At 43.0% G+C, this 17,026-nt stretch overlaps 1 protein-coding gene across 4 annotated transcripts in view; it reads right to left on the bottom strand.

The window, feature by feature from the left end:
* dmxl2 (Dmx-like 2) overlaps positions 1–16,559 on the bottom strand; it is a 52,682-nt gene extending 36,123 nt beyond the window's left edge. For all 4 annotated transcript variants that reach the window (XM_079497264.1, XM_079497265.1, XM_079497266.1 and 1 more), the window contains exons 1-12: positions 16,075–16,559; positions 8,246–8,371; positions 7,954–8,025; positions 7,430–7,508; positions 6,848–6,992; positions 3,098–3,164; positions 2,806–2,978; positions 2,508–2,679; positions 2,244–2,424; positions 1,413–1,631; positions 717–988; positions 302–571 (exon numbers count right to left, since the gene is read on the bottom strand). In XM_079497264.1, coding sequence (XP_079353390.1) covers positions 302–571; positions 717–988; positions 1,413–1,631; positions 2,244–2,424; positions 2,508–2,679; positions 2,806–2,978; positions 3,098–3,164; positions 6,848–6,992; positions 7,430–7,508; positions 7,954–8,025; positions 8,246–8,371; positions 16,075–16,161 — 1,863 coding nt within the window. In that variant the 5' untranslated portion in view covers positions 16,162–16,559. The remainder of the gene's footprint in view (positions 1–301; positions 572–716; positions 989–1,412; positions 1,632–2,243; positions 2,425–2,507; positions 2,680–2,805; positions 2,979–3,097; positions 3,165–6,847; positions 6,993–7,429; positions 7,509–7,953; positions 8,026–8,245; positions 8,372–16,074) is intronic.
* Positions 16,560–17,026: the final 467 nt, after the last annotated feature.

Below are 17,026 nucleotides of genomic sequence, written 5' to 3'. Positions count from 1 at the left end.
AATCGGAATCTGGGATTAGATTCCGAGATCTAAGCATATGAAAAAGGTAAACAGACAAGTCGAGTCAATGGGCGCAGCCATTTGATTTTCGGGTCATGGCTCATGCACATTGCGCTAGCATTACAGAGCTAGCCAGATGTAGCTTAGGGTCTGGGCCTACATTAATCAATATAAAATGCCTTAAAACATGTACAGACGTCCTAGGCCTCCTACGGTTTTATTTGATAAGACGTCTATAGACATCTTTATCATCAGAAGTGTTAATAATATTTTTACGAGGCAAGTAAATAGTTCTTCTCACCTGGTTGAGTGATCCATCAACGTGTTTGGAGACCATCATGACGGCAGGGCCAATTCCAGGGCTGAGGGTGAGCGAGGGGCCCATGGAGGGCAATCCCAGGCCAGCCGAGGAGGCAGAGCGAGAGATGCGGTTGGCGGCCCTCCTCCCCTGCTCCCCCACCACGGCACTTTCCCCTTCAGTGAAAGTACAGGCGTACATTAGGATGTTTTTACTCAGTGAGTTGGCATCACCCGTAGGAAACGCTACCGGAATACGAGATGAGAATGACACCTGGGAAGAAGAAGAAGAGAGACCGAGAGGATTAATTGTTATAACCCCACCAAAAAAAGCTTTGCTACACCAGCTGCAACAGCCATGATAGTACTGTAAAACAGCATGAGGTGTGTGTATTCATATTTCCCCAGCTTACACTTACCTGCACTTGTCTGAAGATGCCCTGGATGAACTCGTCCAGGTACTTGACATGCCAAACCAAGAAGGAGCCGTCGGAGGGGTGGATGGTGAACAGCATGTCAGGGCTCCGATTCCACTCCAGAGTCATTGTCTCCATCTTCCTGTCCAGCAGCATAGAGGGCAGGGGCATGCTGGAGCTGGAGCCAGGGGACGAGGCCTTAGTGCTCCCTTGCTCCCCTGGTTCCCCCTCCTCACCGTGCTCAGAGGAGGCCTTGTCGGACATCTCGTCCATGTCTAGAAAATCAAAGTAAAACGGATGCGGGTGACTTAAATGTCTTAACAGTGATATTTCGTATCAGCAAACATCATGAGACTTGTCGCTGTCGACATCACCATCATTTCTTAGAATTTCCTTTTTATCACCCAATTCAACATTGAACTTCAAACTCGTTGATGAGACTATGTAGTCCCATAATCTCTCTCTTTCACCATTGCTTATATTGTAGGCTTTAATACAGCCTGGATCATGATACAGAATTTCATGTTTTTGGGGGGTTCTTTTGTGAATGTGTACAGTAGAGGTCTTCACAGAACTGGTACTAAAACGATGGTTAGGCCTACATTAGACTTGTGGCTCATTTGCTATAGCTCCTTTTCGGAACAGATCCGACTTTTTGTGAAGACCCGTGTACAGTAAAAGCCTCGTTCTGGGTCATACCAAATTCACACTTCATGGGGGAGCCCTCGGGATCCAAGGGGTCCTCAGTGGTTTGGTCCAGCTGCTGTTCGGAGTACTTGCGAAGCTGCAACATGAAGAGGTCCATGGAGGAGGTGAAGCTGAGGTCCTTGTTGTTCAGCCAGTGTACCACGAAGCCTCCGCCTCCAGAGCCATCCTCTGGGTTGAACACGGCAGAGTCAGCCAGCACTGATGGGATGTCTGTTGGAGAGACGATGAGAAGAGGGCAGGATAGCAAAGATTAAAAAAAAAAAAAAGAGTAAAGGTCACTAAAATATCCACCAGTCATCGAAACAACTCAATGAAAGATCCATGGGCATTAAGGTTTTGTTCTGACTGCAGGCAAATCCAATTTGTTTCTCAAATCTGATCTTTAGGACATACTGTCCACAATCATTTCGCAAGTGATCAGAATGGATTTGTTTATCCAGACATCAACCTGCAATCTGCTTTGGTTGCTGTGGTAGCGATGCACCAACATAGGCAGAAGTACTGCGTAAATAAACTGTCGTATGATGTGTTGCTCGCTGAAAACAGCAGATCTAAAAGCTCACAACGCATTGCATCTTGATGCACTGCGAGCTTGTAGATGGGCTACTTTCTGTGAGCAACACCATTGTACGTCAAAATATAAAGGCTTCAATGTCCGAATGTCTAGTGTGAGACAGATGTTCAAAAAGCTTTTTTGCTGTTCAGACTTGATAAAAACAAATGTGTGATTCCAATCGGGACTGGCCAAATATCGGATTTGGGCGGCAATTGCGAACAGATGATTTCCCTCTAGATGCAAAAAAAAGAAAAACAGCATCCTACCTGTGTTGGGGTTGATACTGGCTGAGATGTGGAAGTGACACAGGGCATTGGCATGGTGTGTGATATGGCGGTGTGTGTGCATGTCCTGTGTGCCCATCTGGGAGGGCAGCATGTCCGCGTGTGCTGCAAGAGCAGAGGACCGTCGCCTGCCCCGACGCAGATGCTTCAAGTGGTGGATCGACTAGTGCGGGAAAGGAAAGACATACGTTATATCCCCGTTTGTGAGATCTATTCATCCATTACTGTGATGGGTGCATACTGTACCTCCAGTGCATGCTGGATCTTGTCCTTATTGCCGGGCAGACTGGAGCTGAAGGAGTGCGTATTCTCAGCAATCTGTCCCCCAAGGATACTGTCCTCTGGCAGGACGGTCTCCGACCACAGCCGACACACACCATCCTCACAGGAGGTCAGCAACACGTTGCACACCGATCCCCTGGGATGGCACGGCAGAAGATGCAAATGTGTCAGAAAGCAAACAGGCAGGTACAATAAGTTGGCCTTGAATGGACCATCACCATGCCCGTCAGGGCTGTTTGTGTGTATGCATGTGTACCCTTACTTGGGCATGTACTTGCTGGTCTTCCTCCAGGACATGCCAGTGATAGAGCGAGGGTGGGCCAGGTAGACGAATGAGAAGTGAACAAGAGGGCCTTTCTTATCGGACGGGTCCTGGACAACCACAGCAGAGCGCCAGCCCGTGGTGGGATACCAAACTTTGAGTAGGCAGTCATCCTGTGGGCGGACGTACAATTATTACACACAGGAACACCCGCAGCTGATTACCGTAGGCACCATATAAATAGACTGTGCACACAGGGATGTTTTGTCTTGGTATGTGTTGCATTGTGTACCTTCCCAACAGTCGCAAAATACTCCCCATCAGGAGACCACTTGGCAATGTGAACAGATGCCGCGGTCCTGTGAGAAACCAAGAAACACTGAGATCAGTTGTATTCACTTCTCCCAGGAAAGCGACACACACACACACACACACACACACACACACACACACACACACACACACACACACACACACACACACACACACACACACACACACACACACACACACACACACACACACACACACACACACACACACACACACACACACACACACACACACACACACACACACACACACATTTGCATGTAGGCCTACATTTCGATTCAGCTGAGTTTGCATTATCTCATATTGAAAGGGTTGTCAGTGTATTCAAATGTAATTCAATATCTCTTTATCAATGAATGCAATACATCTCTGTGCATCTGTGTGTCGCCTGCATATCTCAAGAACTGTCCGACTGATCGACTTCAAACTAGGCATTTGAGCCTAACCCCAGGGAGAGCAGTGTCGAAAGTAAGTTACCGGAATCAGCAGTTGTCCAGGAATCCAGAAATATCTATAAATCTGAAACTCTCTGTATTTGTCTATGGGACTGTGTCCCTTTTATGCCCATATGGAGATCTCTGATGTCATCGATATGAAATGATATTACCGATGGGATCCAGTACTATAACGGGTGGCACTGCACTACTCTGACAACAGGGACAACAGGTATTGAATAACGGAGAGTCGTGTGTTCAAAACAGGCTTGACAAATAAGAAATAAGATAAGAAGTAAGATGTGAAAACAAGTCAGAACAAGTGCATTTCAAATAGGCAGAGCGCTGACATGCGTTTGTGTGTGAGAACACTATATATGGGAGATCAGATATAACACCAAGCTAGCCTGCAGGGTTTATGAACAAAATAACAATGAAAAAGCTGGCTGGCTGGGTCAGTGATCGTTAAGTTAAGACTGTAAAATGCACTGCAATACACTGGACTTCGGTCTGGCCTGCACATTACAAAGTGAGATGGTCAGTGTAAATTCCCCAGACACAGACAGCAAGGAAGCTTCGCCTCTTAAAGGAGAATTCCATGCTAGAAGACTTTCTTACCTTTATTTGTAGTTGTTAAGTACCCACCAAAGAGGTCCAGGTGTTATTTCCCCTACCATAAGCCCTCAATGAATTGAATGGGGCATTTGGGTGTCAAAAATCTTTTTTTTAATATATATATATCCTCTCTTCATAATGTAAACAGTATCAGATGCGGCACACTTTACTACTTATTTTGATGGAAATAAAATAAATGTATTAGCACAAAAACCCAACCCCCATTGAGGGGGTGCATACTTAGTTTAGACTAGTCATTGGTTAGACATGGGTTAAGGTTAGGGCTTATATTAGGGGAAATAGCCAATAATGCACTTTTGCACAAAATAACACCTGGACGTCTTTGGTGGGGACGTAACAACTACAAATAAAGGTAAGAAAGCCTTCTAGCATGGAATTCTCCTTTAAACCATTTAGGCCTGACGTCACAATAAAAAAAAATCATAACCGTTTTCTGAAATACCTATGTTTCTATATCAACCTTTTTCATTTCAAGGACCCCCAGAATTATCTGTATTTGGGCGCAGACTCCCATCTGAAAATATGTTGTTCCAGGGACCACCCAGAAGCAAAGATTTTAGTTAAAAACGTTTGCTCTGAAAGATATACAAAGATTTGCGCCACATTTTCAAGATAAAAAAAAAATAGCAGATCTACAATCTACAAGCTCCAGTGCGGAACCAGAAGTGGTACCATTATTTGAATGAAAGTGTTTGTATGTCAGTTATCAATGAGCATTTTCAAAGGAATCTGTAACAGACACCGTGCTGGAGCCATTCATGGAGAGAGTGGTGACATCTGTTGTGGAAAAAACAGTGGAGGTGGAGGCATAAGAAACATTTGATGAAGATATTACATCACAACAGAGCCTTATGTCTTGCTAGGCCTAAGAACTCCCTAAATGTATCTCAGGAGAGCTTTCTTTTGACCATTACAAAGAGGGAGGAAGAATGATGCTGTCACTATAGAATAGTGCTGTCACTAGATGACGGATCAGATACAGAACACAGTGGATGACCATTAGTGGCAGCCTGTCTCTGGCCATAAAGCCACAGCTGTTGACCAACATGATGAGACAACCTCCACTATATACCGTACTCTACAACAGGTCAACGGGTCACAGACAGCGGGGGTTATTGTTTGAGAATTGACTGCCTACATCTTAATACAAAAGAATGGCTCTCCCCCCACCCCCCGCTTTCTCCACCCTCCCTTCTCCTCCATCCCAACTCCACCCTCTCTCCTCCCTGATTCTTTCCCTGTCGATCGCTACTCTCTCAATTTGTGTGGGTTCATGTGCCATCAATGCATGTCATCTGGGTTCGATTTGGGTTCATGTTCAATGCATGTATGCATGTCCAATTCATACAGATGCAATGCATCTGTATGAATTCACGAAACATTACCCATTCTGGACGGGAACCCCTTTTGGTGTTTTAACTAAGCATTATGATATACTTTAGCTATTGAAAAATAGCAGATCTACAAGCTCATAGCGCACCACCGAGTGGCGTGCTACGAGCTTGTAGGTCTGCTATTTTTGAAAAATCGTGAAAATGCTTTCGTGGAAATCTTTGAATATATATTCTTTCAGAAGACATTTTTTTATTTCGACGTCAGGTCTAAATGGGTTAAGGCTTGTCACTAACTCAACATTCTGCAGAGTTTCTGTGCTTCCCATTTCACAGCCTTCCATGGACTGTGATCACAGACTCTCCAGCTGCAGATCGTGATCGTGGGGGCGTGATTGTGGATCCCCAGCTACAGATCAAGGGTTCCCATAGAACACGACTGTGGATACAACATACTATATGACTCATCACTGCACCATGTACAAAAATCTCAACTTGCCTTCTCGCATATTAAGAAGACAGCAGCAAAGGTTGCAGTTCATTTTTAAATGCATTATTAAAATTTTCCACAGTATCTGAAACCATTTGTGGTACCTTTCACTTCTAAAGATCAACTGATTATGCAAGACATTATGTGAGATTTTTTTTTACCAAAAGTAGCTAAATCAGCCGCCAAAAAACCATTTAGGTTTAAAGCTCCCTCTGACTGGAACAATCTACCTATTCAAATGTGGTCAATAACATCTTTTCAATTGTTTAAAACAGTCCAGTCCTCTCACATTGAGATGACCTGTTCATGTTTTGACAAAATCATCATTATAACAGAACAGCAATGATCCATTTATGTGTGTATTGCTGTTATTGTTGTACGTTTTGTTTTTTGCGAGTTTGAATTGTCTGTTAAATATTTTTGTCTAAATGTATGTACAGGTAGGTATGCGTTTTGTAATTTGTGGACCTCCTAGAAAACGTAGTTATTGCAACGGCAAATCCGCTGTCACTATAGTACTCCGGTTTGGTGTTTGTCCTCTTGCTTTCAAATGGATTTTTTTTATACGGCGGAAAAACTTGGGGATTCGCTCCTCGCGTACCAGTGGCACATGTCCCGCGGACCGGCACCGGTCCGCGTACCGGTGGTTGGGAACCTCTGCTCTAACGTACACAAATGTGCTAAACAAATATAGTGTACTTTCATGTGGTGATGCCCATGCTTCTCATTTGCAGTACATATGTACTGCTGGTAGGTATGGCTGTGTAATAAAAAAGAAATATACAAAAAGATATACAAAGAGACTTAGGGTGACTTACTTGCATTGCCAGACACACTTCCAGTCATTGAGGACAGGGTGGGGCTTGTCATCATTAATCTGTCCATCCTCTTCCTCTATCAAAGTGTCTGCCGGCGGAGGAGCCCACAGCTGGAGGCGTTCAGTTGCTGCTAGGATACGGTTCCCTGCAGACCACCGAGCACATTGGTCACATGACATCCCATCATGTTCAGTATTAACGTACACAGAGTTACATGCACGTTTTGTGCAGCTCTCATATTCCATATGTCCATATTGCAACTTCTTTTATGCTTTGTTCGTAAATATTAATGCCTTTCTTTGTCGTAGAAAAGTGTTGTGCAAAAGTAGCAAAAAAAAGCAAGTTCTCAACGAATCTCAATACGTTTTTTTGGAAAAATTCTGTCTGATTATCCCCCCCCCACACACACACAATTCCCTGCAAAATAAAATTGTACATACAAGGTTTCTGCCTGGCAGCAATACAAGGACACACGTAAAAGCAGAACAGCCCCAAAGACACAGAGGAATGGTGAGAGTGGGCATGTGTAGAGTGGGATTCGGTTAGTCACCCGGAGAGACACGGTGTGTTATGTGGGCCTACCTTGCGGGTCCCAGGCCAAGTTGTAGGTGATTGCATCGAGGAAGAACTGTCCTGTTTTTTGCCACTGGTAGTTAAGCTGCTGTTAGTGACAGGATATAAGAGCAGGTCAGCATGTACAGTACACAGACACGGCCATGCCATGCAAATAAGACTTACAAAATATACACCTTCAATACACAGCCTGGTTATTCACGTGCAGCTGCAGATTCAGCTAATCTTCTGGCACATCATATGTAGTGCACTGACATGCAGTGAGCATGTCAGTGCATGTCAGTCTCCAAACATGCTAATGGTGCTGCTATTTGCAAGTTTACTTTGCAAAATATATATATATATATATATATATATATTAATATAAATAAATTCATGTAGGTATTTCAGAATACTACATAGCATTAAACAACCGCAACCATCAGTGTTTTAATAATCATACAAAATAAACACAAAAACATGTTGGTGACAAGAAAAAAGCCAAAGATAAAGAGTAGCATACATTCACACACATGTGCACTGTTTGTGCTCACCTTGTGGCGTTTGTTTGGGTTTGTAGCGATCGGCTCAAAGATGCAGACTGTGTTCCCATAGGACGCGGCGATCTAAAAATAAAGAGCTGAGTTCATCATCACATTGCTCACCCCATGAGTGGTACTGCACAGTCATCCCCATAGGATGGGAGTGGGTTCAGGAGAGCAAAGTTGCAAAGAGTAGAAAGCACTAGGCTTGAAATAATTACAGGAGAAAAGACACAGCTACATTTTTCAGGGGAATCGTGTGTGTGTGTGTGTGTGTGTGTGCGCGTGTGTGCGCAAGACATACCCTGCCAAGCTGGTGGGAGCACTCCACGCAGCCCACCTGTATGTTTCCATTCTGAGCTCCAGGAATAATCTGAACGCACTCGAAATCGCTGGCCAGGATCACGATATCACAGCCTGAGCCATAGGCCTGGAACATACACAACACAGACATAAGAAAGACAAACTAGATTAAATTGAGCCACAGTGGGAAAAAAATTTAAGTATCTCCACTGAGCCATAATAATCTCACAATCAGCATTGATAGCCCATGAAAACCCCCATGCAATTATTATTAATACGTACAATGCATTGTCAACACTCTTACTGATGAATATCTAGGCTTTGCAAAGCCTAGATATGTTGCAAAATGTGGCAAATGTTTGCCACATTTTTTAACTGGAGAATCACAGCGAGTTGATTAACGCACTATTTTTTGGAATATGTGGCAGCTGATTGGTTGGTAACCAATTTGATAGTCACAATCCTTCAATCACTGTAGCCAAACACAATTGAACCCAGAAAGATTGTGTGCATGGGTTAGGGTTATTCTGAACAGAAAGAGTGTGCACTGAAACCAATGAAAGCCAGCAAAACAAGCATAGCATTAGCTGTAAGAATGTACCAAAATGGCACGGTGTAACATTTCACAGATTTTACTACTGTGTAATATCATCTCAGGGTGACAGTGAAACTTACTAGCATAGCAGTATTGTAGTTTGTAAACAACCAACTTCATAATCATATATCAGGTCCCATGATATATGAGACTGCCCCATCCAAAAACAAGCTTCATTAATACTGTGCAGAATTAACGAACCAAGCTCACATCCCCATTGGATTTGGGCAACAAGATTACCAGTGAACCAATACAGCGCCATGTGCACAACAGTGCCAGCAATATAGACTGGATTGCTGGCACTTTATGCCATGGTACAGTCAGGATGACAGCTCCTGTCTTTCATTATTCAGGAGAATGGGAGGAGGCTGAAAAAACAAAAGAAAAACAACCACCACCACATGTCACACAACATGACAGGAATACTTGTCTGAGACAACCATGGCTAAGGGAATGATCAAGGTGTCTATGGCCTATGCATGCACAACATGCATCGTGTCCACTCCACACAAGAAAGAAAATATATATTATAGACAATGGTGTGTGTGTGTGGGTACACGACACGTGTGTGAGATAAAGACATGCAGTCCTGGCTTTACTATTACTGCGGCAGTTTCTCCCTCATATTACGGCTGGACGTAAAAGCAGTCACCGTCACGCACAGTCTAGGCACCTCCTCCCCCAACCACCACCACCATCACCACCACAGACATATACACCAAGAGAAGAGTATCACACGCTATAGTTTGGATGTGATTGAGTCTCTACTATACTACCTCAGCGAGGTTAGCCTAATTATTAATGCTGGTACCTTGAATGCAAGCTGGTGAACATGTGTGACCTGAAGAGGATAATCTAACATCACTTCGCTTGCTTGTTTTCTGTGTGTGTGAGGTGGCCAGGGTTTCTTTCAGTCAGCCAGGCAGCCTATAATTTTGACCCTGCTAGCCACACTGACTGGTTTCATCAAAGTGCACCACTCAGGTGACAAACAACCTGTAAAGATGGGATGATGACACAGACAGATGCTGAGTGATTCATTCATTGTAATAAGGTACTATGGAACAGATGGCTATTGCGATCATCTGTCTTTCTTCCTGGTAAACATTGACACAGTGTGCATACTGTAACTGATGCATTGCACACACTTGACTGTAAGAATCAATTTACATGTGTGCATTTCTTGTCACAGCCACACACAACAACAATACAAATAATAATATCTGGGATTTATATAGCGCTCAAAGTACCCAAAGACGCTTTACATGTGTGGGGGCCAGGGGAGAGAATAGAAAAGGATAACATTATTAGTAAAAGCAACAAATAAAATAGAATTAAAATCTATTTGAATCTGTGTAATGTTATCACTTGCTGCATATTTTCCATGACAAACCATGTGACACCCCATGTGCACACCCTATCGACTAACATTTCCTCTAGAATCCTGTTTATAATTCCATTTGTTTCTGAGACATATTTTTGAGTGGTGTAAACCACTCCTACAACTGGCTTTGTTAGTCTGTCTGTCTGTGCTCAAAAAATGAGCATGGTTGCTAAGGTCACCCAGTTCACCCGGGTGTGATTTCATTACGTCAGACATTACGTCAGACCACAGCTGATCAGGCTATATAAGACCTTACACCACTCAGTTCACACGGGTGTGATTTTTTACTTTGCAAGGCAAAGCAGCTGCAATTTCCCCCCTACTGTACTGATGCACATTTTGCGTATTATTCTCATAGCAGTAGTATCTGCTCCCAGTCATAAAAGTCTGACAGGCTTCTTTTGTTTAAAGTGGGACATTTGGTATATACACTAGTCTTTATTGGCCTAAAATATTGTCTATATACATACATTCATTAATCCACTTGCTGACCGGCTGTCGGCATAGGGGTTTATATGTGACCATACCATTAACATCCTATATATGGCAAGATTTTCAAAATTTAATTATGCTTTATGTAGCATGTGACATGTCAAACTAGGGGGTTTTCATGATTCTGAATCCATTTCAAGTTTCATTTCTAGTTTTGCACACTCCTTGGGCTGAAAACGGCCATAGCCATAGGACATTGCAATGGCTGTTTTTAGCCCAAGGAGTGTTTTTTGTGCAAAAGTAATGCTTGGAATGGATTCAGAATCATGAAAACCCCCTAGTTTGACATGTCACATGCTACTTAAAGCATAATGACATTTTTGCCTTATATAGGATGACAATGGTATAGTTACATATAACCCCTATAAAGAATATTGCTAAATACCGACAGCTGGTCAGCAAGTGAATGTACGTATATAGACAATATTTACACCAAATTTCCCACCCCACAACCCCGGCTGCCGGACTAATATAAATAAAGTAAGTATACTCATAATTGTCATTGTGGGCAGCAATGCAGCATCATACTACCATCCATGTTTCTAGTATGTCAGATACATTTCAGCACTATACTGTTGATTTGATTTCAGATTTCACAACCCTGTCCCTTACTGTGTTACTTACCGATTCATTACCTTATTTCCCTTCCACTCTTGGATAGATTTGTTCATTCAACAATTACAACCCTGTTTTTCCAAGTTTTTCCACATACCCTGCAAACTTCACGTCTGCTCATTTAAAGACGACAGCCTGCTCATCGAGAGAAGATTGCTGTATTATTGATAGGAACGAGTCGGCAGGAACTTAATAATTGAGAACATGCTGAGGTTGGGAAGGGGGCTGGATTTTCAGACAAGATGTACTAGACTGGACTTCATCCCAGCTCTAAAGCAGGACAATGCAAAAAATAAACTGAGTACAATGTGCCATGGCAAGGGAAAATAACAGAGGAAGTGAGAGAGGGATCACTTCTGCTTTCATTCCCTGCCCTCAGATGTCACCAATTCCCAGGCCTAATGTAATCACGTCTACATGTTCCATCGCCCCAGCTGCTACAATGTTGTGGAATGCTTTCATCTTCACCCTAGCCCGACAGAGACGCCTCAAACTGAAATTAAACAGGTTTCAAATGGTGTAGAGAAAGTTGCAAAGCAGCAGTCTGTGCTGAGTTTCTATACCGGTAGTTTACCTATTGTATAGTCAAAACACTTGTCCTTTGTGCATATGGTCATACCATATCAGCTCTTGTAAGTAGTGACTCATAAATGGTCATCCAGGAGGATGAAATGCTGAGAGTAGGGTAAATCAGGTGTGTGTGTGTGTGTGTGTGTGTGTGTGTGTGTGGGTGTAGGCGCGCACGCTACCTGAGACTTGGTATGGCATTGGACATAGCATCCTACTGCTCTTTAACCTATTCAAACTGGGAAAGCATCCATGACCGTGTCACTTTATATTTTTCTATTCCTATTTCCCATTTACAAATAGCAGATCTAAAAGCTCACAGGGTGTCAGTTCCTGCCATGCTGCAAGCTTGTACATCTGCTATATTTAAACATTTTTTAAGTACCCTCACAAAAAACATGCAGTAATCCTGGTCTCTATACTGTCTCCCCCTGGCCAGCTGGGGCGCCTGATGGAGGGGAAAGGAACTGGTTGGAATAACGTGTTCCTTCCATGTGCTACATCCATTCATCCAACCGGGGAAACTCCCCCCTGTCAGGTGAAAAAAAGCAGCTTGGACTCCTCAGGTTGACAGAGGAAATGTAGCGTCCAGGATTGCATTAGATAATTGACACTGGGTGAAGAAAAGTGCTGCAATGTGGGATAAAGATGTTTTTTTAAAACCTCAGCATATGGAATCTGTGTGGCAACCTTCGAGGCGTTAGCTCCACAGCTAACACTGTCTTGTTATTGAGCAGACAAGTTTATTTGTCAAATGTTTTTGTTTTGTTTCCAGGAAGGATGACTCCACTCCAGAAAATGACAATGAAATCCTCTTCTCTGCAAAACAGCTCAGATTTGGCAGCAATCCATCAAGCTCACGGCATTATGAAAGAATTGTGCTGTGCAGTAGTTATACCACAAAGCACAACATCATACTCTGGACAAAGTGGACATGTGATGACGACAATATAGGCCTAAATTAAAGTCTACACAAAAGTCACAGACTGTCACGGTTGCAATTTTAGGCATTTGTCAACTATCATAATAATAATAATAATCATAATGGTAATAATAAGGGTAATAATAATAATAGTAAATAAACATTGTCTCAGGCTGCCCGGAACTGGCGAAGACTGAGTACATAGAGACTAGAGGGCGGCACAACAAGCCAGCATCATACCTGCACAGGAAGATCTGCAGGAATTACATCATCAAGACATCCACGAAATGGTATGAATATCAACCGAAAAGAGTCTGAGAATAATGATGTCAGACTCACCATCCTCTGGGACATGCCCATCCACACTGACAGAGAGATAAAAGCCAACAGGCCTGACACCGAAAAGAAAAGAGATGTATGCTCATAGACATGTCAATACCGTCTGAAAGAAACACCTCAGTGAAAGTCACAGAGAAGCTGTCCAAATACAAAGACCTGGAGATTGAAATCAGCAGGATGTGGAATATGAAGTCCGAAGTAACACCAGTATCGGAGCCAGTCATCGGAGCTCTTAACTAAAAAAATTACACCAATCATATCCCAGGCAACATCAACATCTTCCAACTCTTGTCGTGACAAATCATGACAACAAACACAATTTTTCGGGCTGAACAAATAATTAGAAAGAAGAAGAAAACGGCAGGTTTTTTTTGTTGTTTTTCTTCTTTGTAATTATTTGTTTGGTCCAAAATATTGTGTTTGTTGTCATGATTTGTCACGACAAGAGTTGGCTTTGTACGACGCTTATAAGGTCTTTAAATAAATACGTTTTGAAATGTTTATGGGAAAAATGCATTGGGAACTATTTCCTGGGCCTGGCGTCGTCATGAAAGGGGGCGCTCTATAGATGCTTACGTCACTGTAAACTATATTGCAGACATCATGTTGGACAGAGTCATTAAGACAAGAGAGTTAACCAATAGTTGTCTTTATGGGCTTAAGACTATCAATCATGAAGTATACACTGCTTAGTAGCTGGCACAAGCTTTAACCCTTTGGGATATTGAATAGTAAGTGGATTAAATTGTACCAGTGGTGGAAAGTAACTAAGGACATTTACTTAAGTACAATTTTGAGGCATTTGTACTTTACTTGAGTATTTCAGTACTTTTACTTCACTACATCTCAGATCCAAATATTGTACTTTTAATCTCACTACATTTAAAACTTGAGTTACTTTGTAGATTTTGATTATTAATATAAAACATATATACCGTAACCCACTTCAGCCATATACATTTCGGCCATTAGAAAATATGAAAGCTTGTAGGTCTGTTATTTTCAAAACATTATACATTTGAACTTTTTAAATGGGGCATTCTGTATAATGAGTACTTTTACTTTTGGTACTTTCAGTAGATTTTGATAATACTAGACCCCAAGAAATTACATCTGGTCACAATAGATCACAGGATCTACTGAATGTGAAGGTAGCCTACTGGGGGGAAGCTACACTGTGTGTCGTAGGCTCACTCAATATGTCAGTTTGACACATTCAACAGTTCCCGTGATCTTTGGTGGCCAGGTGTAATTTCTTGGGGTCGAAAGCAAGAAAGCAACAATCTTTTACTTTCTCTAATAACAGCCTAAAACATGAACCTTGGTTGAAAAAAACTAAAGTTGTTCTTTAAGTAAAGAATTTGAGTACTTTCCCCACCACTGCACTGTACCTTTTGAATCAGCAGTGCCAAAACGGTCCCAGAATCTACCATGGGCTCTGAACTTCAGTGGTACTGGCAGCTCCTATACCACAGAAGGTGACGTGCCTTCCCTGATATTCTTCTTTGCAGTGTTTACCACCCTAAAAGGTGGTTGCACACTGGACGCGTTTTTCGGAAAACCGACGCCGCTAAAAATCCGAAAAACACGCTCTGTGTGCAGGGACCTTAAATGTCCCACAATGTGTAATGCTACGCTTGGGCTGCCCGATAAATGGGAAGAATTTAGAATGAAATGTAATATTGACTGTCTGGGTCCTCTCAGTCCTGTCAAGTTCAGAAAACAACAAGACACTACAAGACATAGCAACTTCAATATCCATACATTGAAACGATAGAATGCCAGATCAATAATGACCTGGTATCTGTTAACGCTAAAGTTGATTGATTCACACAAATGATTTCTAGAGAATCTAGACAAGGAAAACAACATAGTGATTGGTGAATATTGTAAGAATCAACTAATAATGTGGCTCCTATACATTAATAACACATGCATGAGTAGCCTATATACTATATAACATTTATCAGAAAATGACACCACATTTTAGGTAAATAAATGATGTTTTTTTACATCAAGACGCTGTCATCCAGCCAATGGAGCTCATGTATCCATGTATGGCTCTCTACGTCACAGCCTGCACAGCTGATGCTGTGCACTGTGTGCAGACAGGAGCGCTAATGATCCATGAAGCGGAATGACGCCAAATGTTAGCTAGCTCTCCATTCTGTTAAAACAGAAAGCCCCTTCCTTCCCCTGGAATTGTTGCGGACGTTTTTGCCAATGCAGAGTTATTGGGGTTCTCTGCACAAAAAATGTTGGCGTGTGTGTTTCCCCCCTGATGTTATTATGTCTGTCTACGGCACGCAGAGGGATTCCCCTCGCAGTAACATTCTGGGATGCTGCTAAAGGTCATTAGAGTGGCTCACTGTCTTGGAGTAAAGCAAACACGCATCCTGGCCAAAGGGAATAACCTTGAGCAATTGTTATTATGTCGTAACTCGTAATTTAAACCTCGTCGCGTGACAGTCGTGTCACTCGGCCAAAAAAAAGAAAAGAAAAAGACGTATTTTCAATTCAAATACGTCAAAGTACAAACTGATGTCCCCAGTCCCACACAGTGTGGTCGGGTGGTATGAGAGTGAATGAATGGAAGGTGTGATGTGCGTGTGTGTAGACCGTACGTGACTCACCATTTGGATCCCTCTCTCCCAACATGCACGCGCGCGCGCACACACACACACACACACACACACACACACACACACACACACAGCTAGTTTTAGCCAGAGCCATCTAACTCTGGTTTTAGCCAGTGTGTGTTAGCATAGCTAGCAAAGCTGTGGGCAGATCCAGCAAAAATAATACCGTGTAGCTACAGGCTGGCTAATCAGACACAGGCTGTAGTAGTATAGCCTGCTAGTCAGTGATGGTTGCTCGGTGTCACCGTACTGTAGCCTACTGTACACTACTCACCGTGAACGGGATGTCATTGACGCTGCCCACCGAGTAGCAGCAGTCCCCGGGGTTCACGGCTCCCGTCAGCACCTGATGGAGATGCATTTTCTTTCCGTTTAGCAGCAGATGGATATTTAATTATTTACAACAATGAACGAGTCCACCCTCTCGGTTTCTCCATCTAGCAACTGCTGCTGCTGGGAATCCCATCAGTAGTAGCGTTGTCTTCCAATCCTCGCCCCCGGCGGCAGGCAGCAGCGGGGTTGCGGATAAAATTTCCCCCCGACCCGTTCGTTTCTGGTGCGATTTCGCCCCGTGCTCCCGTCATTCAGGTGCACGTATAAAAAACAAATGTCTCGTCCGGCGTCATCCCGATCTTCGTCAACACTAGCAGCGCGGCCATGCAGGATTATTGGTGCGAGAGACAGAGAGACAGCAGCGCAGCTCCGCAGCGGACCTGACATGCGCGCTCACGCTGATCTGAAGACAAGGCACGACTGCACGACCACATAGATAGAGCATAGACGTATTGGTTGGTTGCCGTCTGCCGAAATACCACAGGGGCGTCATTTGGGGGCGTCAGGGTTTGGCCACCCCCTAGGGCCCTAGTCTTTACATTCAAAAAATCTATTATTTTATATTGTCCCGGATTCGGAATAGTTTTTGCAGATTAATCTGATTTCATGCAATCATATACTATTGCTATAAATTATAATAGATACGCATTGTATTGTATGCAAGTGCAAGTGTTGCAACCATTAATGTATTAATCACTTTCAAGGTTCGCATCCCAATTGAAAGTTTGTAGATCCACTATTTTCTCTATTTTAGAATTATTTACACACTCCCTCTTTCCCTCTTTCTGTTAGCCTCTGAAAAATAATTTCTAAAGTTACCACGGACTGTCGGAGTAAAAGACGCGCATGACCGTTGGCCCCCGAACCCTGTGCAAAAATCGATTCAGGTAGCC

Source organism: Electrona antarctica, assembly GCF_951216825.1.
Source record: "Electrona antarctica genome assembly, chromosome: 3".
Classification (NCBI taxonomy): Eukaryota; Metazoa; Chordata; class Actinopteri; order Myctophiformes; family Myctophidae; genus Electrona; species Electrona antarctica.
The sequence above is the reverse complement of the archived record's forward strand: the minus strand, read 5'-3'. Positions and strand labels throughout refer to the sequence as shown.